At 39.4% G+C, this 23,360-nt stretch overlaps 1 protein-coding gene across 3 annotated transcripts; it reads left to right on the forward strand.

Moving 5' to 3' along the window:
- The first annotated feature begins 3,773 nt into the window (after window positions 1-3,773).
- znf185 (zinc finger protein 185 with LIM domain) lies at window positions 3,774-23,011 on the forward strand. Of its 3 annotated transcripts, none has more exons than XM_084719405.1 (34): window positions 3,774-3,906; window positions 4,202-4,319; window positions 4,419-4,526; window positions 4,617-4,643; window positions 5,565-5,621; window positions 5,727-5,774; window positions 5,872-5,943; window positions 6,038-6,118; window positions 6,275-6,334; window positions 6,431-6,553; window positions 6,640-7,110; window positions 7,851-7,916; window positions 8,043-8,114; window positions 8,383-8,457; window positions 10,277-10,354; window positions 10,535-10,615; window positions 10,980-11,039; window positions 11,187-11,240; window positions 11,473-11,532; window positions 13,100-13,150; window positions 13,258-13,302; window positions 13,529-13,576; window positions 15,006-15,071; window positions 15,228-15,308; window positions 15,441-15,503; window positions 15,784-15,903; window positions 16,172-16,213; window positions 16,522-16,557; window positions 17,019-17,051; window positions 18,376-18,447; window positions 18,537-18,611; window positions 18,731-18,796; window positions 20,232-20,337; window positions 22,439-23,011. In XM_084719405.1, exons 1-34 carry the CDS (start codon window positions 3,897-3,899, stop codon window positions 22,538-22,540), a joined length of 2,727 nt encoding a protein of 908 aa, XP_084575531.1. In that variant the 5' UTR covers window positions 3,774-3,896; the 3' UTR covers window positions 22,541-23,011. The 3 variants fall into 3 exon arrangements, with proteins under 3 accessions (XP_084575531.1, XP_084575530.1, XP_084575532.1); XM_084719404.1 differs by having other exon boundaries at window positions 3,775-3,906; window positions 17,019-17,084; XM_084719406.1 differs by lacking the exon at window positions 6,431-6,553 and having other exon boundaries at window positions 3,775-3,906; window positions 17,019-17,084.
- The last annotated feature ends 349 nt before the right edge of the window (window positions 23,012-23,360 follow it).

Below are 23,360 nucleotides of genomic sequence, written 5' to 3' on the forward strand. Positions count from 1 at the left end.
GCACCATTGGGCAAGGCCGTCCGACTGGTTTTTTGTTAAGGGGGAAGAGGGAGAGGGATCCAGGTAGATAATAGACTTGAGCGTTTACACTTGCCAAAGTGCTCACCAGAGTGAAACTTTGGCTCTCAGACTTGCTAATTTCCTCTTCCACCCTCCCACCCTCTCTCTGTGACATGTTGCGAAATCTATTCACACCCTTTTTCTGATTTGAAAAGGCTTCGTAAGTGTATGCACAGCATGCGTGAGATTGCTTTTTGTGTAGAAACAGTGGTCGGCTCATTTCCATGTTGTGTTTTCAAAGAGACCACACTGGGGCCAGTGCTTTCTGTTGCAATTTGTTGAAGAAATTGTAGGAACGATTGCTGGAACATTGACTTCTTTTCTTCTTGTCTTTCACTTATACAAACACTCACATTGAGCAAACACTTTGTTTATTGTAGGCTTTAATCTGCCTTTCTACCTAGAAAATGAGCTTCAGAAGGTTAAGCCAAGTCATAGCTGACTTTTACTAGATTCTATTTGTATTAAAAAACAAGCTTTCCATCTCAAATATAAAAAACAATTCAATATATTCATTTTTTAATGGCAGGATTGGCTTTTATATGATTTCTTATGATGTGTGGACCACTGTTCCTGTTTGTTATCTCAGATTTGTTGTGGGTGTTGTTCTTGATCTCATTTTAATGATGTCTGTGCTTCCTGGGTTTTCCTACCCAGTGAGCATGAGAGCAGCATTTCCCACAGGAGATGTTGCTGCGAGTCGCTTCATTTATGTATGCCGTGCTGTGCACCTTGTCTTCGTTGCCCTCTTCCTTCCCTTTTGCTTCGCTTGCTCTCCCAATTGATTGTCAGCCACCTGTACGACAGGTATGTGCCTGCTTGACTCCCATGAACAAAGCAGATATGTAGTAAACAAAAATGAGTTCTTAGCAACCTCTATTACGCACGCACACACACGCACGCACGCACACACACATGGATAGACAAACACATTCTGCTCCACCCCACACCTTCCTCCCATGACTGGCTGGGCTTGTTGCTGCTCACGCCCGTACCTGTTCTCTAGCAAAGGGACTGAGGCACCTGTCAGACAGAGAGACACTTCCCCTCTGCACACACCTGCCACGCTCAGAGGGACACAGTTATCACAGACTTGACTGAACCAAGTGGACGTTGCTCTGCTGGAGACAAAGTGAAAGCAGGTACGTGTGTTATTTACATTATGCTTTAGTCTGTAGAGCTTCAGTACAAACAAAACATGAAAAAGTAATCAATCCTGCTACATAAACGGTTAAAAGTTACCTGGTGGTTGTCAGTGCTTGCCCTCATTTGTCTGGGTGTTCCCCTGTCATGACTGCTCGTTGGTACAGTTGTCTGTCTTGCTCCTTGCCCTTCATCAATAATTTATCTTGTGTGGACTGAAGTGTTAAACCCAGGATAAATATGCTTCCTGAGCTCTCTGTGTATTTGCTCTGTCACCAATATTGAGGACAATATCCTGTAGAGATACTGTGGCGACGTGCTGTTGAAGATTCACAGCCCTAGGAGTTCTTAGAAGTTATATTTGCATTCTGAATTTGGCAGTACTCCACAATTTTGCATAAGCTGTATGTAGTCTGCGCCTACTTTTAGATAAGGGAACAGTCACTGTTTCAATAGTGTTTTCCTTTTGTTCTCGTTCAGTGTCCCAGGGAAAAAGGTTTGCCTCTGAGCAGTTTGTTTTTGACCTTAAATAACTGCGGGGTCAACTACAAGCATGATGATATGATCAGACTTTCTGGATCTTTTGTTTATCAGTTCATCAGTTGCCCTTTCACTGTCCATTAAAGGAACAGTTCATCCCAAAATCAAAAGTTCTTATTTGTCCTCTTATCTGTAGTGGTATTCATCCTTCTAAAAAGTTTTGGTGTGAGTTGCTGAGTTGTGGCAATATCAGTCGAAGAGATGTCTGCCTTCTCTTGAATATAATGGAACTAGATGACACTCAGCTTGTAGTGCTCAAAGCGCCAAAACTACTTTTGAAAAATTCAACACTAGTGTCTCTTTCCAGAAATCATGACCCAGTTATGCGAGACAATTCACAGACCTTGTTACGAGCAGTTTCACGTAGGAATTTCTTTCTTTCTGCAGTCGAATCTAACAGAACTACTTTCTTTCTACAATCAAAACCCAAATTCAAAGAAACTACAAAACGTCTAATGAAAAAGCTTCTATGTGTTAACTGAAATGTAATTTAAAATATGTAGAATAAATAGCACTTCATGCCCAAGGAAAAATATGTATTTTTGATTTTGGGGTGAACCGTCTCTTTAAGTGTAACTGTACCTTTTGCATGTTTACGTACAGTTATGATTACAGACTCTCTGTCCACCTCCCTACACTCGTATTTTGAGTGTAATTCATTTGCCGACAAAACAGACAAAACACACAGTTAACAAAGTTAAAGGTGAATCTGACCGAAAGCATTATTATTATTTTCAAATTTTATGTTCATATCATGAAAAGACCGTTATTGTAAAAACATTTTTGGCCACATTAATTGTGTAGTGAAAGTCTGATTTTGTAACAGCCTTAATGTGAGTGTATATATCCAAACACAAAGGAATCATATATAGGTATTTGCGTATGTGTCATTCATATTTAAGCAACCGCAGTATTTTTTTTTTTTTTTTTTTTTTTAGGAAAGTGGTAGGACAGGATCATCTGCATGTCTAGTGGATGAGACTGAGGAATTCTTTCCAGAGCACATGTTCCTTGTTGGGAGGGAACATAGCGTGGGAACAACCATTTTGAAAATGTGTAATGAGCATACTTGTCAACCTTCAGACCTCAGAAATAAGCAGGATTTAGAAACCAAAGTGGGGGCTCTGTGGATCCCACCCCGGGAAAATCTGAGTTTCAGACACTTTGTTTCCTGCATTCTGGGGACTTTTAAAGAATGAAAATAACTAAAATAATAAGTACACTGAAATGTACTTTTAATTTTACTTTTCATTCTCAAGAAAGAATACAAAGTAATTTGCCCATCTGTTGTGAAATCTCTGGAATAAACTAATATTCATCATCAGTTTTCATTCATTCATTCATTCATTCATTCATTCCTTTTTTGCCCCTGCCCCTTAGAGAGATTTTACAAAATGCATGCCTCTTTGCTGGGGCACTTCTAGGGGAGGACCAACAGGGGCCAATACCCCTGAGTTTGCCCCCCTACCTCAAGACTGTACGATAATGAAAAGGCAATGACACCATGTTACTTAAACAAATAGCATTTTATGTTTTCTGTGTGCTATTACTTTAGATACCAAGCAAAAAATGCTTGAAATTTTTAATAATGTCACTTTCTTTGTCTCTTTGGTCTGGGTCGGTAATAGTGATCTAGAACTGCCACTTTACATAGGAAACTCGAATTATTCTTTCCAGGACATCTGAAATTTGCTTGAGTATGTCTTTCTCTCTGTACTCGGCATTTCCGTCTGCATTGCTGATTCACTGACGAGGCACGAGCAGTCTCTTCTATTCTTTTTTGTGTCCTGTGAATGTCAAGAAACATTCGGTGCAGCTGTATTGCTGTCCACGGGGAAACCTTTAGGGTCACAGAGCTTAAACACACTGTACAGAATCAGAAACAGGTTACGAGATTAAACAAAGATGGAAAAAAGGAGTGAAAATTGTCATAAAGAAGGAGAAATATGGGAGAATTGTGAGAGGACCAGGAGAGGGCAATGAAAAACACTTCTGAAATTTGGAGGGTTGGCAAGTGTGGTTATAATAAATTGCAGCAAATTGCACGATTTTTCTTTCAACATGATCTGCGTCTCAATGTGGTTCCAATATATTTTTCAGGTGGTCTATAAAGGAAGCAGAAGAAAGAAGAGAGAGAAACCTCTAGAGCAAGCATGTCTAAAGGTGAGCACGGTGACTGATGTGAACTAAATGTGAGATGATGTGTTTCCTCGAATAAAATCAGAAGGCGTGTCTCTGTGCCAGGCTGATGACTCTGTAAATTCTGATCTTCTGTCATGGCCCTGATTGAATGTAAAACACAAGTGGTTGATCATGTGGTGCGTGTTGAGCCAAAGGGGACTGAATATGATGCATGCCATCAAGATGCTGATTAAGATGTCATTGTGATGCAGCCTACAGTGTGTATAATATCTCAGATGGTGTACCAGCATGTGACATGCCCGTGTTTGTGTCTCAGAGGTGGACAAAGCAACTGTTTTCCGTACCACCCAAGTGCGGACCAAGCTAAAAGGAGACAACAGCTGGCTGCAGCGCCGCAATGAACCTGAGGCTGAAACCAAGGAGGAGAAACCATGGTAAACCACATGTGTAGATAGACCCCTGCCTGTATTATGCAGCACTCACTCACTCACTTGAATAGGAAAAAAACACTAAGTAGCTGTGCATACCTACAGGCTAGCAGAAGTAAGGGCTGGCCGTTTGAATGGAGCCCCTATTGAGACCAGTCCGGTGTCCTCCCCAACAAAACCCACTCCACCACCCACCAAGTCTGACAGTGAAAGGTAAACACTGGTTTCTAATGCCACAGAGTTATCTATCGAATGCTATGAAAACATGATGGTGCTGATAACAAGTCTCTGTTTTGAATTTAGAGCTGCAACGCCTGGATACCTAATCAGGTACGATCACATTGCACACTGAGATATCCTATTTGAAACTAAATCAAAAGCAGAAATAGGGATATCATTAAAAAATACTCTATTGCAGTGATTGAAAGTTCATCTTTCCAGACACTAACTCTTACTAAGTCCTGCCCCTTTTTGGTCTGTGCGCCAGTAACAGCTGAGCAACCTGGGTAACTGGCAGAACCTCAGTGAACTTTCTCTTTCCTCGCTAATTAGCTAGCTAACGATTGATATGTAGCTAGCTAGTTAGCTAGAGTTTTGGTAACATTAGTTATCAGATGTAACTACCTATCTAATGATTGATGTTTATTAGCCATAGATATATTATAATGAACTAGATAATGTACGCAAAGATGGCGCCCATTCAGTCCAGTGAGAGTTGCTTACCTAGCATATAAGCCAGAAAAGTTTTCTAGCTTCTCCGTTTACTTCCTGGTTATACGGCCCACTGAAATGCACAGTGACGTTTCCGTTCTTTTGCTAGGCTTGTCTATGTGTCTCAATATAGACAAGGCTTGCACAAAGTGTCTCAGTACAGGAAACAGGAAAGGAGAAAATTCCAAAGTGGACGGGTCTTAGGAAGGGTCAGTTGTTTCTTTCAAGTCCATTGCAAAAGTTTTAGATTTTTAATATATTTCCCTTATTTGTAGGGTGTAAGGAAATATTATATGCTTACTTTCCAACCAGTATTTTAATTGTGATATTTCCACTTATGGAATCTTTCCAATGATCTGCTGCTACTAAAATTTCTTATTATTTTTTCCTATTTCTCTTTTACTTTATTTTCTACAGTGGTGAGCTTTTGCAATATTTTATAAATATTTGAAAGAAGGGATGTCTGAGTACTAAAAATAGCAACTATTGAGCTACACTGAAGGGAAAAGGTATGTTTTCATATTGTTGTTTTCCTTTCAGGGGTGTTTGGACTAAACTAGACAAGCCTGCTTCATCCTCAACGCCTAATGGTTACAGGTAAGAGCTTCTCCTGAATAAGTGTGTTAAAAGAGTGATAATAGATTCACTTTCTTCTCTGGTTCCCACAGTAATGTGTAATCTGTTTTTTTCTTCTTCTTCTAGTGGAACAACACAGTTCGCCAAAAAACCTTCAGAGAGCTACAAGAAAATGTGAGCGCATGCAAATCAGATTCAGCTAACTGCTGCTGGCAGCTGAGCAAGAATGTATTTTCATGCGGCGTATGTATTTCCTCCTGTGTTTCTTCAGAGCGCCCCACACTGTGAAGTCCACTTCAGAGAACCAGGAGGGTCTGCTTAGCAAGGAGGAGCAGGAGAAACGGTAAGAAGACTGTCCTCATGCAAAGAAACACCATGAACTCACATGGTCAGAAAAGAGATTACATTAGCATCATAATGATTCCTTTTTTTCGCAGGACGGAGGCAGCCAGCAGTATTCTGAGGAAATCTGCAGCCAGGCAGCGGTCTTATGTGCTCTCTGCTGCTAAGAAATTTGAGTATGTATGTCTTAAGTCTCTCCCAACACTAATCTGAACACACAACCTGGAATTCTTAAACCATAAAAGAAGTGAGGAAAAACTTACGACACATTGAGAAAATCACTATAAATGGTGAGCAGGTATTCATGAGAGCTGTGTTTTGTAAAATCTCAGGTCTCAGGAACCACAGGAACCCTCACCGGACAACACCAGTGTATCATTTGTGGCTAAAAGGTAAATGCTCCATCTAATATCTCTAAAAGAAAAGAAAAACCTCCAAGTTGGTGATCAAACTTTATTCTTTCTGCCTGCTTGGCTACAAATATGCAGGGTGGAGATTACTGATGATGATGAGAGTGCTTCGACTCAAGCACCTGCCAGCTCTCCACCCCCCTCCCCTATCGCCCCCGTCACATCTGTTGCCTCCGTCCCTCAGCCCAGACCACGCAAAATGTGAGCCCTATGCCATGTTTTCTATTTCCAGAGCAACAAGTGACTCCTGTTCCTTCCATTTCATTCATTATCGTTGTGTTTCACAGAGCCGACAGCAGCGTTAAAGCAGCTGCTGATGTCCCCGTTAATGAGCCGGTGGCACCAAAGGTGGTGGAGAAAGAGAAGCCAGTGAAAGAAGACCCCCCTCCAGTGTCTGTTATAGAAAAAGACCCATTTGACCAAATGACACCAGGCTGCACCAAGGTGGACACTCCCCTCCCTGTGCTCCTCCCTGAGTTTGTTCAAGCAGTCTGTACGAAGCCAGAAGCCGAGGATTCAGACGTTTCTGCGCAGGATGAAAAACCTCTGGTTGAACTCGCACCAGTGATACCGACCCCAGCATCTCCTGCCCCAGCTTCAACTGTCCCAGAATCACCTCTCCCAGTGCCTCTTACCCCACTGTCTCCTGCCCTTGTGTCACCTGTCCCAGTGTCCGCCGTAACAGAGATCACAGTGAAGACTGAACCAGAACCAGAACCAGAACTAGAGCAAGACCCAGAACCATCTCCAAAACCAAGGTAAGATTTCTACTAACCAGTATTCAGATATTACATGCAAATATCAATTTACAATCCAGATTATATGGTATTTCAAGTACGTACTTATGCTTGTGTTCAACACAGGCCTTTTTCTGGCAAATAACTAAAAACACATTAAAAAAACCTACTGACTTTATGATGTGAGCATCAGAAGTGCTAATATGCTAACTCATTTCTGGATTTGAGGTCTCATTCCTGTTGGGATGTGATCTAAAATGGTTAAAAAGGCATTTTTCATTTCATCTTGATTTATATACTCTTGTGCATTGTTATAGCTCAAACTACCAAACATTTAATAAGCAGATGAAATTTGCTCTACTTTGATTAATTGTACAACAATAAAATGCTGCTTACACACTGATGCATCAGTGATAAAGATTCACTAATTCAATATATAGAAATATAATATTCACAGAGGTGTTGAGTGCTTTTGACAATTAAAGTACATTTTGCTCACAATACTGATGTAAAACTCTGATAACAGGACTTTGACTTGTAATGGAATAATTATATACTCAGGTCTCGCTACTTTTACTGAATTCTTCCACCACTGCATAGTGTTAACATCAGTATATATAAATGAAAATCAAAGCTTTAAATGTGCTTTCAGGTGGTTTTCTTTGTGTATTTCTGCAGTGTGTTTGCTCTTGTTCTTTTCATATGCATGATTGAAACCTGTGCTGGAATGCCATGTGTTTGTTCTCCATCTATTTTCACAGCTCCAGTGTTGACACGCTCACCGCCTTGTCCGACACCCTCATTTCTTTCGGCACGAGTTCAACCAGGTACTGGGGAAAAAGACAAAGCTGAAAGCAGCAGAAACCAATATGAAAAAAGAAAAAAAAATCATGTTAGTGCCTCCAGCCTTAGCACCACGCCATCTGATAATAAGAGTTTATTTCCTCCCCCAGCTTTAAGGATGATGAGCCAGTGCTGGCAGAGGAAGAGGGAGGCTCAGCGGACAGTCGCACCACAGAGAATGGGTATGAAACCAACAACTTCCTCATTCATGTCATAGCAGGGTTGGCAGGAGAACAGATAATGGCTAACTGCCACAGTGTTCACTTCAAAGTAATCACAAAATAACCCACATCTCAATTTCAGGTGCCTAAAACTTCCTCACACAAGAGGGTGTCCCAGATTAGACTTGATTAAATGTGGTACTTAAAAATGTAATATAGAGATGAGTGCATATGTGCCAAAGCAGGTGCACCGATGTATTATTATTTTTTTTTCTCTTACTGTCTGCAGTGTTGAACAGGAGCCAGTGCCGGAGCTCAGCAACTGTGTACCAATGACAGACGATCTCCTGGCTCTCAGTGATGGGTTTGTTAAAAATACATTCTTAGCATTTATGCAATTAAGCAGTCCTCAACAAGGTTATAACTGTGAACCACAACTAAAGCTAAAAGTGTCAAAATTACTACAAAGAACATTTGGAGGCACCTGTAGACAAAAGTGGCAGTGTTTCCACTGTAACAACTATATAATACAATGTCATTAGAAAAATTATCAATCAACATAAAAATCTGCTCCTGCTTCTTTTGGCTAATGCACTAATCACTGCAACCTTCTCTGGGAAAATATCAACACAGGCTCATTTCATCAGACTTCACAAAGAATCTGACCTGTTGGCAGGTGTAAAGAATAACTATATATATATATATATATATAGTCTTCTTGCAGATGGCCTCGTTTGCTTCTGTAGGTCATATAGAGGCATCAGTATTAAATCGAGACTGTTTCATAACCACTTAAAAACTCCTTGTAGTAGGTTTAACTGAAATAAAAAAAATAAAAACTAGACTTTAAAAAAATTTGAAAACAAACTGAAACAATACTGTACATTAGTAGCTAAACTTAAACAGAAATTACACAGGAAATAATTCGTTTGTCAGTTTGGTCAAGTATGTCAACACAACAAGCATAGGGAGGACTGGGATGTCTCAACATGATTGTGTGTCTGTTGTCTTCACTATGGCTACATTTACACTGCAAGCCCAAGTGTTCAATTCTGATTTACTGCTCAGATCTGAATGTTCCCATTATTTCTCAAAATCAGATTCCTTGTCAGTTGGTCACAGTTCTGAAATGGCCTTCATGCATAAAACAGCAATAATAATGACTTAACATGCAGCACGCTGTCGAGCTGAAGTCTGGTTTCATTTATGAGTTGATGTGCAGTAGAAGCCAACAAATTCATGATCATATGACAACAGAGTCAAGGTTGAGGAGAAAGAGAGCCAAATTTTTAATTGCAGCTTTGTGGAGCAATGGCTGCTACTTCTGTATGATGGTGTGAGCGGATGTGGAAACACAGCCAGGAGTGGTGGGATTGTGATGTGAATGGCTTCACAGAGACAAATTTCATCCCAAATTGCAGGATGTCGAAGGGCTGCTTTTAACTTTTAACTACTTTTCACTTCAGGCATAAAAGTTGAGTGAATTCTGATGTGGCAGGTGGGTGGGGGTGCAGTGTGAATGTAGCCAAAGTGTTACGTTTGTATCATAATACCTTATCAACTTTTTCCCCCTGACAAATTTTATTATAATAAAAAGAAACTTAAACTAATAGTGAATTCAATGAAAACTAAACTAAAACTAACCATTTTAAACAATAAATACTAAAGTGAAATGATCAAACTCACCCAGGAAACTAAATTAAACTAAACTGAGCTGAAGGTGCCACTTTACAATAAGATTTAACCTCATAAATGATTTCTAGTCTGTTTAAAATTAGGAAAATTAGGAACTGCTCTCTTTCTGCCGTAGAATTTACCAGCACTACTTTCTTAAACTGTTTATTGATGATTTACAAAGTGTGTCCAGTGTAATTAATAACCCAATTATAAACCACTTATAAGTAATTTGTAAGGGTAGTCTTATTGTAAAGTGGTACCGAACTGAAAACAAAAAAATTAATCTAAATAAAAATAAAGTAGATAAAATAAAGTACAAATCTCTAATCATTCTGATCCTCAAATTAGAAATTCTCCCACAGGGTGGCACTGTTGGACTTCTAATCTCTTTACTCCTCTACCTCAAATGGCCTGTTCTTGCTCTGAAATCTCCTCTGAATCCTAAATCCCCCTTTGTTCATCACCTTCTCCACTTCCTCTTCCTCTCCTCCTTTCCACCTCCGCAGTCCAGAGGCGTCAGCAGCAGAGCCCGTTCCCCCCAGCCCAGGACGCTGGAGCCAGGATCTGCTTAGCGGGCTAGACAGGTATAGGAAGAGCTCTTTCCCACCCAAATGCAGAGTTATGTGAAGAATTATCCTTTCATCAGGAGAAAATCAATAGCTCCCTTGTCAGTAGCAAGTAGAGGTTTTACCCTGACTCACCTCGCCAGAGTTTGGATACACAAACTCTGCTCTGTATTTGACTTCTGTGTTTGATGTCTATAGTGAGTCGAGCCCAGCAAAGACCAGCGGCACCCTGGATCTCCTGGCTAATGATGACATTGCAATCAGCACAGAGGCACGCAGGTGAGAAGCAGGCAGACGTGTGGTGGCCTCTGCTCCCCATCCCTCCATCCCTCCTACCCTCCTTGTGTACAATTAATTCTTATCACCACAGATGAAGGGGCCAAGCATCCCAGCTCCCCGAGGTGTAAGACTCATAATAAATCCCATCCGCCTCAAGTTTGATCCATAAATCAGGGCTCCTCTACTTCCAGCGTTCTATTTTAACCCCCCCTGCTCCATGTTAGATAGAAACAAAGTCGCAGATTCCTGAAGCGACTGAGTAATACTTTGAAACAGAAAGCCACGTCTTATCTGCAGCGCGACTGGAAATAGAAGAGAATGTTCTGTGCTGATTAGTATTGCGGCTTTGTTTTGTCTCCGCCAGCCTCAGCATGCAGCGAGAGGAGGAGAAACAGACAGATGAGACAGCCAAAGAAACACAAAGGTAGAGGGAGATGACAGGCTGCTCTTAAACAATTATCTATCTATGCAGAGCTGTTCCTGCTCAGAAATGCATTCTATTCAGATATGCCTTGTAATGATTTATACTAACTCTGCCTGCAACTGTGCCGTGTGTCTCTCTGCCCGCCAGCCCCACTGAGACAGTCACTATAACCACCAAAACTGTGATCATTACTGACAAAAGGTACGAGAGCACACACACACACAGAAAAAGTCTGTTCTGCACTATATTCAGATGGTTTTCATGCTCGTTAAATTGTTCAGTGGGTTTCAAGCTTTTTTTTAAAGGGCTGGCATTGTAAATAGTGTATGAGAAGCACCACACTAACCTTTACTTGCCCTCTTTTCTCTTCCCATCATGCCATTCATCCGTACAACCCCTCCTTTGCTTTTTTTTTTTTCTTGCCGCCATGCAGTGAGGAGAGCAATGCAGATCCCTGGAGCTCACATGTGACAACCACAGTCACTGAATCAAGGTAGTTTATTTACATCTAAGTGCTTTAAGATGTCTGCAATATGTATGTAAATGTGTTTAGAAAATACTCATCAAAAAAACAAAAAACTCATCTGCCTAAAGCAATAGTATGTAACATTTCTGCATTGAACACACCATATGTAAGTTCTGCCACTAGGGTTCTCTCTCATATTAAAACAATAACAAAAGGTGTAGTTAGATAATGTAGTAAAGTCGTGTGGGAGTTTTTTTCTTCACTTTTTAATAACCACAATAGCCAATGAAAATCTGACATGACTCACACAGAAATCATGTTCATAACTAAGTAATATTAAAGTTTTATTCAGCTACAGTCACATTCCAACTTCTTTCCTCACTTTCTGATATATGGACGCTATACTACTTTTTCCCGCAAATTTTAGTAACTAGCAATTAGCTTGGCAGGGCTAGTAGGAAGCACGCCATCTCATCTCTCAATAAATTGCCGTTCCTCTGCATCAGCTTTTCTTTTCTTGGATATTTTACTAGGCTGCCGCCGTTCTTCTGTGCACAGATAATGAAATCTGGATGCATTCTGGAACATGTAGTTTAAGGACACCTTCTATAAAGCATCAAAGAATTGTATCGCACAAATTATATCCTTTGTTGTTTTACACATAAATTTATGTGATGGACTGGATGCAGTCCTTGAGTTTAACACAAGTGATTGTTAGATATTTCAATGCTTAAATGTTACATATTTTAACTTTAAAATGTCTAAAAATGCTTGATCTTTTTTATATATCTTGGGGTGTGTGTTGACATTACCCCAAATGTTTCCAACAATCTTCAAACACTGAGAAATACATAATATATATAAGGTATCGGTACATGTCCTGCTAGCGGGTAGTTACTATACCTTCAGGGAAAACATGGGATATATCAAATACATCAGGAAGTCAGCGAATGTAAATAAACGTAACGTGAATAAAACTTTAATTTTACCTTGTCCATGAACTTGATTTCTTCCTGACTCATATCAAATAGATTTTCTTTGGCGACTGTGTTTTTTTAATGGAGACACCAACTCCCATGATCCCACACTACTTTGCTACATCATCAAACTACATCATTTGTAAATATTTGAATGACCCCCAGTGGCAAAACGTATGCATTGTGTCTTTAAAAAATGAAAATTCATTTGTAAGATAGATTGTCATTCCGGCTAAATAGGCAAATTAAGTTTAATGCAGTTGATAAATTAACTGGAAGGGAAAGATTTTCTTGTTGGCAAAATATCTGATCTGATAATATCTACAATCTCCTTAGCTGTAATAATTGGTATGGACTGGAATCTAGGTTCATTTTAGGTGAAGAAAACCTGAAACACACTGATTTTGCCATTCTGCAGCAGAGTGGTCCTTCTATTTGTCAAAGACATTCAGTTTCTGATTTTGATTGAGTTTGGCCCCGGGTTCCTCTGTGTTTCTGTTTACCATTCAAACTGCATTAAATCTTTCCATTATGAGTCAATGTGATCAGAATTCCTCCGACACAAGATGGGCCATGCTGACAATTGAGAGTGAAATCAGTGTGAAATTGTTTTTCAGCTCGGCTGATCCGTTTGATCCATATCCGATAGGGACCACATCCCCTAACAGGTAATCATATTGGTTTGGAGCTGTGACTGTTTTCCAGCCAGCCAGATAGTATCTCGGCATGCATAATGCAGCAGTTTCTGATTATGAGCCACTTTTCTCTATTGCAGCTCCTCTGACCTGCTCCAGCCCCTCTCAGATATTTCCATCAACAGGTAAAGGAATGATAATGCAAATACCCCTTTTTTCTTACATCATAACCTCTGTTTGTAGCACCAATACTATCATGCTACTACATACGATCTTAGCTACTACAATTGATTCACTCTGTGATCATTATTATTCATAATCAGAGGCTATCATAGCAGACATACTGAGCACTGTGGCTCCATCTCCTCGATACACTGATGTTGGTTTTATTTAACTGTTTTATTTCTTCAGGGTGTCGAGTACTTCCACTGAGAACAAAGATCCAAGTCCAGAAACCACGTAAGTTGCATCCAACACCTTCTCTGTGGTAACATCACCTAACAATAATCTTAAATATCAGTTTGGGATGAAATGATGCTAAAAAGGGTACAATAATACTACGATAAAATATATATATATAAATGAATGAAAATATATATAGATATGATGATATTATAATATTATGACATTAAAAAACAAAAGAAAAATCACGACTTCTTATTAAATGTTAATATTATTTAATAGCAAATCTGATGTGCACAGCAATTTTTTTTTGTATAAAATGTATTTTTTCTCTCAACTTTAAGTTCTTCTGCGTTCCTTCTTGAATAAAATAAAATTAAAGTAAACATGACCTAAGCATGTGCAAAAAGTTGGCTTGAATTGTGTTTGGAAATTAAAGCTTAAATGGTGTTTGTACAATTACAAAACAAAAACAATGCAGCAGTCAGTAGCAGTCGTTAATAATAATGATATATACAGTATATATATATAATAAATTACATATAGTTACATCCAGTTATATAGTTTTTAATATGATATTCGGTATATTGTTCCATCTCTCTATATATTTGTTTGATTATTTTTTAATAAAACAGTAAAGTGCCAAATTTCTTGTTTAGTCTGAGTCTTGCATTTGAGAAGCTGTAACCAAAAGATGTTTGGTATTTTTGCTTGATAAATAACCGAAATATCATTAATCAGCAGAATTGTTGACAATTTTTCTATAGATTGATCAATCAACTTCTCCAATTTCAACTAAGTCAAATTTTCTTCACAGAAATCTGAGGCACTCTAGGGTAACAATTTAAAGCCTTTAATAACTTGTGGCTATTTAGTCATAGCAGCAGTTAAAAACATGCATACATGTTTCAGCCATGAAGGCATTTTTCAGTGTTAGCAAAACACTAGCTAATTAGCCCTACTAATTTAGGATATATCAGTCATTTTTGCTAACGTTATCTAACTTTACACGTCCTCCAGCATCATTTCGTTACCATCTCCAAAATTTGTTTTTCTTCTCAACATAGGTGAGCCCAGTACATTGCGTATCTGAGTACAAGAAAAACAAAATGTTCCTGTGCTTACTGAGCTTGCTCAACTGCTAATGGAACACAGAGCAAAATGGGGCAGGAACCCAAACCGAAGAGCACCAGAGGGACACCTTTTTCTCACCTGAACAGCACTCACACACAGACTGTTCTGTAGTATATTCAGTGCCATGTCCCTTGTGTGCTCCTGTAGTTATTCATTAAGTATTTGTGCACTTTATAGAGACTTGACATGAGAGAGATGGCAGGAAATGAGGGGAGAAAGAGCTGAGGGCAACTGGACACATTATGGTTCATATTCAGCGCCTTAAACCCAAAGGCTGCTGTTAATTAATTAATTCTAATGTTTTTTTTTTTAATGTTTTTTTCCCCTTTTTGTGTGTGTGCTTGTTTGACAGTATGAGCAGTAATGCGCTGGAATCCCTTGCAGACGACATCATCCCTATCAACACTGACACCACAAGGTATTAAACTGAGTCTAGTGCATAATTGTGTTATGAATTTAGGTGCGAGAGGTGGAGGGGAAAGGAAGACCTGCAGAAATTACTCTCTTTCACACTGTACACATTACCTTTATCTGATCTGCCTGATCTGTCATAACTTCTGCACTCCGCACTTAGGCTCTCCAATTTCAGCACTCGGCGGTCATGGGCACGCTCATGGGAACCCAGCACACCTCAGCAGACTAACACAGAGAAGAGGTGATGACACGCATCGATTTACTTTTACGCTGCCACACAATGCGGCCGCTCCACTGTGTTTCATTCATCTACACGCATCCATCCATGTCCATTACGCACTAAAAGCCTTTCAATGTATGTGTCCCCTTTCAGCCAAGATGCTGAACCAGAAGGCCAAGCTGCAGATCAAGAGACGCTGATCATGTTTGAGAGAAAGTAAGTCATCTTTTTATTTAAAGCTCCTGCTCCTTTTATTCCCATAACCTCCTTCCCTTTCACTACAGCGGGGGAACTAGGCTTTTGCAGCATCTACTCATTGAGCCAGAAAACATTGTGCACTGGTGCTGATAAAAATAGGTCAGATATGTACGTGTTACAACCTTTCCTCATGATTGCAGATCCCCTTTCAGACTTTTTTTTTTTTTTTTTACAATACACAGAATGTGAATTTGTCATCCTCTCAAGCCACAGTGTCATGTCTTTGTTTGTGCTCAAGGTCCAAAGAGAATGACTCCCCATGGGACAGGTGGACATCACCCACTGTATATACTATCACTACCGCCACAGGAGAGGAGGAGGAGGAGGAGGAGGAAGAGGAGGAGGAGGAGGAGGAAAGGTATCTCCACTGTGGCTGGGCTCATTAAATGCATATTAAACCACTTTATTTTTCACAATTCTAGCAGGATGTGATTATAGTGCCTTAAAATTCAGTGGCTGTCAAGCATTTAATTGAAAGCAAGCTAAATACAAGTTGAAACTTCCTCACGGCTCAGTCTGAGAATAATCAACCCTCTTCTCGACTTGTTATTTTTACTTTAATGCTGTCACTTCTTCACCTGTACTGCCAGACTTATTATAATGCAGGAATGTCTTCTGTTTTGTAGCCCCGAGGATACACAGACAGTCACAACCATCACCACTATCAGGTTTGAAATTCTTAAAACTCACATCTTGTGATCAAAAACTGGGTGGATTAGAAGGAATTGAGAGCGTGAGAGGCATGTAGGTGAAGTTTACAATGGGAGGCGGGATCAGAAAGAGGCAATACTGCGGCACAATAGAAAACTAGACCACACCTGGTCAATAAACCACGACCCCTCTGGAGCCGTGAGTCAGAGAGATCAGCTTCATACTCTTATAAAAACTGCAGAATTCTTGTTCACTGGATACCATCCAGGTTATTGACTGCTCCAGCCTACAGTAAAAGTCTAACACAGCTTTCTTTACTTTCCAGGGAGACGCGCAGTGAGCTAGAGCCGGCTATGGATCGGTAAGTTTATGATCTTGTTAACGTCAGACAGCATAATGCAAGAATACTTTCTCCAGAGTGTTATTTTCTACAGTTTGGTCTGTTGATTTTCTGATTTTGTGAAGACACTCGGAGAGCTTTTTGTCTTTTATGAACGTTAAAAAAAACAATGGCACTGCACAGAAATTAAATTTACCAGTTATTCTATAAGTGGAATAAGACTAGGTTGACAGGGTTTAAAGTGAGTAAATTCAGGTTCAAATTAAGCAGAGCTCTGTTCCACAATTACAAACAGTTTTCCATTTAGTAAATCTAAGTTTATTGACGTAAGTTGAAATGAAATATAGTTTAATGAATATGGAGATATACAATTGATGGGTAGGACCAATACATTATTTACATAATCAAATAACAATACTGCTGAGTAAACCTTCCAGCACTGTTCTCATGATAACTTACTAACAGCTCTTTTATTTCCACAGTGGGTCAGATTATTCAACATCAAGCACCACCAGGTACTCTTACAGCAGCCCCTCCACTCGCACCAGGTAATAACACAATTCCCTAAACCTGTTTTAACCAAGCTATAAGCCCACGCTCTTTTACTCCTGACGCTTCAGCTGCTTTCATCTCTTGCTCTTTATAAGAAAATTCAGCTGCTTTCACCGATTACATGCGGCACAATTACAAACTATTCTCTGTTTAGTAAATCTAAGTTTAGTGATGATTAAATGGAGTTAAATAGAATTTGCCCAAATTAAAATAAACAAATAAAAAGTGCTGTTGGAACCTAGTAAGTATAACAGAGTGGGGAAAACTGTTGGCTGCTTTGTATTCTTCAAAGTGTGACATTATTTGCTAGCTAGCCTAAAAGTTAACAAAATATTACATTGTTACCTATCTGGCTAAAACATTAACAACATGTTGCATTGTTTGCTGGCTAGCTAAAAAGTTAATTAGCCTTCTACTCATGATGGCTCTGTAGAGAAGCTTTAATTTCTCCTCCTTTTAGAAAAACAAAGGAGAGAAAGAAAGAAGAGACCTTCAAAGAGTTTGATTATTTTTCTCAATCCGTCTCAAAAAGGCAGCTAAAAGTTAAACCTTCTCAACTGTAAATTTAAAATGAATACTGGATCTCACAGAATTAAATTTAATCGAGCTTTATAGTATAACTAAACTAAACTGAGGTTTACAAAGAGGTATCTTTCTGAATTTAAAGCTAGTTTAAAAGTTTGGTGCAACATAATGTTCAACCATGATTTAATTAGATTTAAAAAATTAATTATTGTCAGTGCAACCCAGCCTAAATGTTCCATTTAATTAGATGTAATTAAAGTAAAACACACGTTTCGTCTGGACTTGTTTTACACTTCCGCCCTCCAGATCTGCTGCTTTTGTGTCTGTGTTTGTAACCCCGCCGTCTTAGTTAGGCGGCGAGAGCTTTAGGCCAATCCCTGTGGGAACACAGCTGTATCCACATAATACTGTAGTCTGGATCTAAAGTTACCTGCAACTCCTGCGTGACGCAGAAAGACCCAATCTTAACTCTGTTGCTGAAGTTAAATGACAAGATCTGCGCTCCCATTGTCTTTCAATTTGCCCTCATTTCCCTCCCTCTAATTATCAGTCTCCAGATGTCAGATTAATGATGTGTATTAGAGATGTCCTTTTGTCAAATCACAGCCCGTTAAACAGCATGCCATTAACAAGCGGTGGCAGAAAATGATTATCTCCTGAGTTACATTTGACAGATGTAGAGTCCTTCTGTATAACCCATCACAGTACTGTCAACGTCGGTGAGTGAACGATGAGACTAACGCTGCTGCACTCTGTCTCCAGTTATGAAACCTATTCCAGGACTGTGACAGAAGAAGACCAACGTGTGCAAACACCTGAACCTGAGGCCAAAAAGTGAGTGATTTTTGCAAACGTTTAAATTGAAGTGACAGCTAATATTTTAACTTTGCATATTAACTCACTCTTCCCTATCTCTGTTCAAGGGGGTTTGTGTTTGTGAAGGAGTATGTCGATACAACACAGATGTCCTTGCATAATGCAAGAGATACAATCGATGGGTAGGACCAATACATTATTTACACAGCCAAATTACAATGTTCATTAAAAAACATACAACTGAATAAAGCTGGCACCACTGCTCTCAGGATGAATTACTAACTGCTCTTTTTTTCTACAGTGGGTCAGATTATTTGACATCGAGCTCCAACAGGTACCTTTACAGCAGCCCCTCCGCTCGCTCCAGGTAATAACACAATGCTCTAAACCTGTTTCAAACAAGCTATAAGCCTGACTGAAGCTTTTTACATGGCAATTCAACTGCTTTCACCAGTTCAGCATTCCTAAGTCTCACTCCTTTTTGCTTTGTACGCACTCAGCAAAATCGATGCAGATTGGCTAGAATTTCAGAACAGTTATTGGAGCTCAGAAAAAAAAGGGGCAGGACTTGGGAAGGGTTAATTACACGCCATACACGAACTCATTTCAGCGTGCACACTTTGACTAACACTTATAACCCTTTCAGGTGTTAGATCAACTAAAAAAAATACTTCTTCAGCTCTTCTAAATTTCACTGTTCATACACAATTTATTTTAGCTGCTTTCACTGCTTACAGTTCAGCCGACACTTTCACTGAGATCTTTCAGTTTACTTGAACTGCCGCTGATTTCTTTCAGGCATTTTACTTCAGCTGACACTTCTAACTGAATGCATCACTTACACCTGAGTGACATTTCAACTACTTACAGCACTTTCACTCCAACTTACAGTATACTTCAACTTGACTTGGCGCTCACACTTAAGTGACATTCACTGCCAGTAGAGGTCGGAGTACATCAGCTGCATCTCAAAAAACATGTGCACTTCATTTACCCAAGGAAGTTGGAAAAATAAAAAAGATAAAGCAACATCAGAAAACACATTGCTCACAAAACACAGATCAAACTGCCAAGCAGGCAGTGTTGAACAAATACGCATCAACATTATGTTATTTCATTGCCTATTTTTCACCTAAAATGCCGAAAAATATCACTTTGACCTGCTATACGTAAAAGATTGTAACCTAGTGGCCACCATTTTGTGCTTTGCTCGGAAACTGAGCCTCCCAAAAGTAAGATCAAACTGTCAAACTAGACAGTGTTGATCAAATAAGTTTCTGTTACTGCGTCACCTATTTCTCCCCTAACATTTTTTCAGAAACATATTTTAGTGTGCTATTTAACTGTAATATGAGAGAATTGTGACCAGGTGGCTGTCATTGACACTTCAAACATTTCAGCTGCAAATGTTTTAGCAGCTAACGCATGTACATTTTCTGCAGTTTCTATAATGGGTCAGATTATTTGTCAGGTACTCTTACAGCTGCTCCCCCGCTCACTCCCAGTAACAACACAATTCCGTAAACCTGTTTTAAACAAGCTATAAGCCGGAGCCCTTTCTCCCCCTGCCTCGTTATCTCCAGTTCTGACGAAACTGGATATGTGTAAGCAGTAGGGCAGAAATTCCACCAAGCCTGCTCATTAGGAGGCTAAGCGGGGACATCAAAGGATTATTTACACTTATTAAGTTCCCTCGCACAGGACAGAAAGGGTCACAGGTTATTTTACTAGACAGAGCTGCAGCTGCATGAGAGCCGCTTGAGTCGGTGACCAACTAACTCGAACTCGCTGTGTCTCCCCAGCGGCTCGCTGTCATCCACCTGTACATACTGCGGAGAGCTGGTGGGCAACGATGCCAAGATCTCCATCGAGCACCTCAATATCAACTGCCACCCTGCCTGCTTCAAGGTAATCCATCTGTCTGCACAGATACAGTTCTGCTGAAGACACAACTTGGCATTTATTGGACTATAAATTGTTGGACACATTCACATGCCCTTGAAGGGACTGACAGAGAAAATGAGCTTTTGTTCCCCTGAAAGAAACTGTTTGACATTTTGGTAAATATGTTTATATTCTTTTTTGCAGAAAGTTAGATGAGAGGATTGGTACCACTCTCATGTCTGTATAATAAATATATCATTGCAGCCATGAGCCAGTTTTAATTTATCTCAGCATTAAGACTGGAAACGAGGAATGAGCTCGTGTGGCTCTGTCCATAGTTCAAGACTCCGCCTACATCACAACTAGTTACCAGGCAACCACTGGGTTGGGAGGGTTTCTGATACAGATACTATTTACCTGTTAAATATGTAGTAAGTAACCTAATCCAAATATCACAATATTAAAGTACTATAACTCAATTACTTTTGTTACTTTTGGATTATCTCAATGCAAAAATGATTTATGTTGGTTGATTGGTTTATTAATTGTTGGTCCTGCTTTATTCCTCCCTTTAAATGTGAATGCTCGTTTGGATTAATTATGCTCATTTAAATGTACTTTCTTGAATTTGCTATTCACACTTCACGCTTCACTTTCCAGTAAACTGACATAAACTTATTCTGGACTGAGGCTTGTAATTTTATCTATATACCATCCCGGTCAACAGCATCACCACCTACATTTCCCAAATATTTCTCGGTGGTCACAGCAGCAGTATTATTACTGAAAGTATTGACACGATAGCTAACTGGATTTCTGTGTAGTTAACGTTAGCACTTGGTCTAACAGCATTTTCAGTCAAAAGGCAGAAATATACTGTGATGTCAGTCCCCCTTTTCTGATTTAAAACAAAACAAAGGTGAAATTTTCTACACAGAGAAAGCATTTGAAAGATTTGTGCTGTAATGTGTGTATACTGTGCGTAGTAGTATATCATTCTTTATTTTAAAATGTATTTTAAAATTATAATCCTGCTAATAATCCCCATTTTTACTCAATGTGTTGCTAATTTTTATTTTTAGTAACTGTTTTTTGTATCCTGATTACGAAACTCTGTTACATTTATTTTGTTACCACCCAACCCTGACCATTGGTGACTCCAGAAACTGCTCCTGACAAACAAATAGCCCAGCAGATAACCCCTTATACAACCACATGTTTTAAGTAAAGACATATAATATGTTAATTAGTGAGCTGATACTAGTAGTTTTTTTTTTAAGTTTGGACAGAGCAAGGCTGTTTCCCTGTTTCCTGTCTTTATGCTAAGACAGACAGATCTACACGAGAGTGGTATCAATCCTCTTATCTAACAGCTGACATATGTATTTCCCAATATGTCAAATTATTCCTTTAATATTTATAATCACTAACCTTTGTTCCTTCATGGAAACATTTTGCGCTTTTCATGTGGATGTCCAGTCCAGTGTGTAAATGACAAAGTCCCCAGTCCACGCTATACTGACCAAGAAAACTGAGTTCTCCTGCTCCAGAGCTGTGCCTGCAGTGCCTGCATGTACCAGGATGCTTTGCACTCAAGCTTTTGACTCACACACCCATATTGCAGTGTATCACCACCCTAACCTGTAGCTATTACTTTGTTTGCCAAAATATGGTGTTAGATGACAAAAACACATTCCCTGGCTACCTGGAGGAGGAGACTAGAAATACAAGTTGAAATAGCCTGTAGTTCTTCCTACAGAACTACAGATTTTTGCAGGAGTAGAAGTCAGTTTTCTTGGTCAGTAAAGCCACACTGAGGAATTTAGTGGTTCACTTGACTACAGTTACCATCAACACTGACTGGACATCCAACATGAATAGTGCCAAATTTTCCCCCTTTAACAGTCATTTTTTAAATAAGTCTTCAAATACAAATTATATCTTGCTATTGCATATTTCCAGTCCATGAATCAAAGGTTTAACCACTTAATTGTGTTTCAAAGCTGCAGTTTTGTATGGAGCGATAAATTAGTATGAGAGACTTTCAAGGACAAAAACACTGCTCTTCACTGCATTTTCTCTTAATTACATTTTTCTAATAACATTCTTCCCTTTCTTTTTTCAGTGTGCCGTGTGTAGTAAGCCAATGGGAGACCTTCTCGACAGTATGTTCCTACATGGTGGGAAAGTCAACTGCGAGAGCTGCTACTCCAAAGCCTTCGAGTGATTATTGAAGCTCTTCAGCTGCCTCTTATCCTCATCCCCTTCCCTCATGTTCATTTGCATATAAAGTGAGAAGTGGCCTTTCACAAAGTTTGGACTGTGCTTGGTTTGAACTCAGGAATGATGTGGTTTATAGTGATCAAAGAGGAATGTTACAGAGTGAACAATATGATTACTTGATTCTTATGTTAGGTTAAATTTCTAATTTCTCAAACATGTTACACAAGCTTGTGTTGTGTTTTTTTTTCTTCCTGGTGGTGAAAGCTGTATCTGCCTCAGTAACCTATGAAGGATGTGTCTGTACAGCAACTGTGAACAGACTAATACTGGAAAGTGGGGTACAATATTATGATTTAACAACACTAGTTATGCAAGAAAATGACTTTATTAGAAAATGTTACTTTGCTCTTCTGGATAGAAAACAGTGTGTTCACATGTATGATGCTTTGTTAAGAAAATAAAATGATTTATATAATCGTCGTGTTACAAAGGCAATGTTCTGGAAAATACACAGGACTGTCATGGAGTCTCAGTTACATGTTTCAAAAAAGCAAGATTTTAAAAAAAAAAATATATTGCACATAAACATGAGCTTAGCATCATGTAAAAGGAAACAGTTATGGGCAATGTTGTAAAGCAGTGCTTCTCAACCTGGGGGTCGGGACCTCCAAGGGGGCCATGAGATAATAACCAGGGATGATGAAATAAAATATTGCGGCAAACGACACAGAATCAAAGCCAGCGAACAGTTCTCTGCAACGTCAGCTCCTTGAAGACAGTAAATGTAAGGGACAAGCTCTCAAAAATATGCAAAATACAGCTGG

This window comes from Lutjanus erythropterus, chromosome 5 (assembly GCF_056507025.1).
Source record: "Lutjanus erythropterus isolate fLutEry1 chromosome 5, fLutEry1.hap2, whole genome shotgun sequence".
In the NCBI taxonomy this organism is placed as follows: Eukaryota; Metazoa; Chordata; class Actinopteri; order Lutjaniformes; family Lutjanidae; genus Lutjanus; species Lutjanus erythropterus.

Coding starts and splice junctions, on each gene's coding strand:
- znf185 (XM_084719404.1), top strand. Junction 13,151..13,257: donor GGGACCACATCCCCTAACAG/GTAATCATATTG, acceptor TCTCTATTGCAG/CTCCTCTGACCTGCTCCAGC. Junction 18,797..20,231: donor AGCCCCTCCGCTCGCTCCAG/GTAATAACACAA, acceptor GTGTCTCCCCAG/CGGCTCGCTGTCATCCACCT.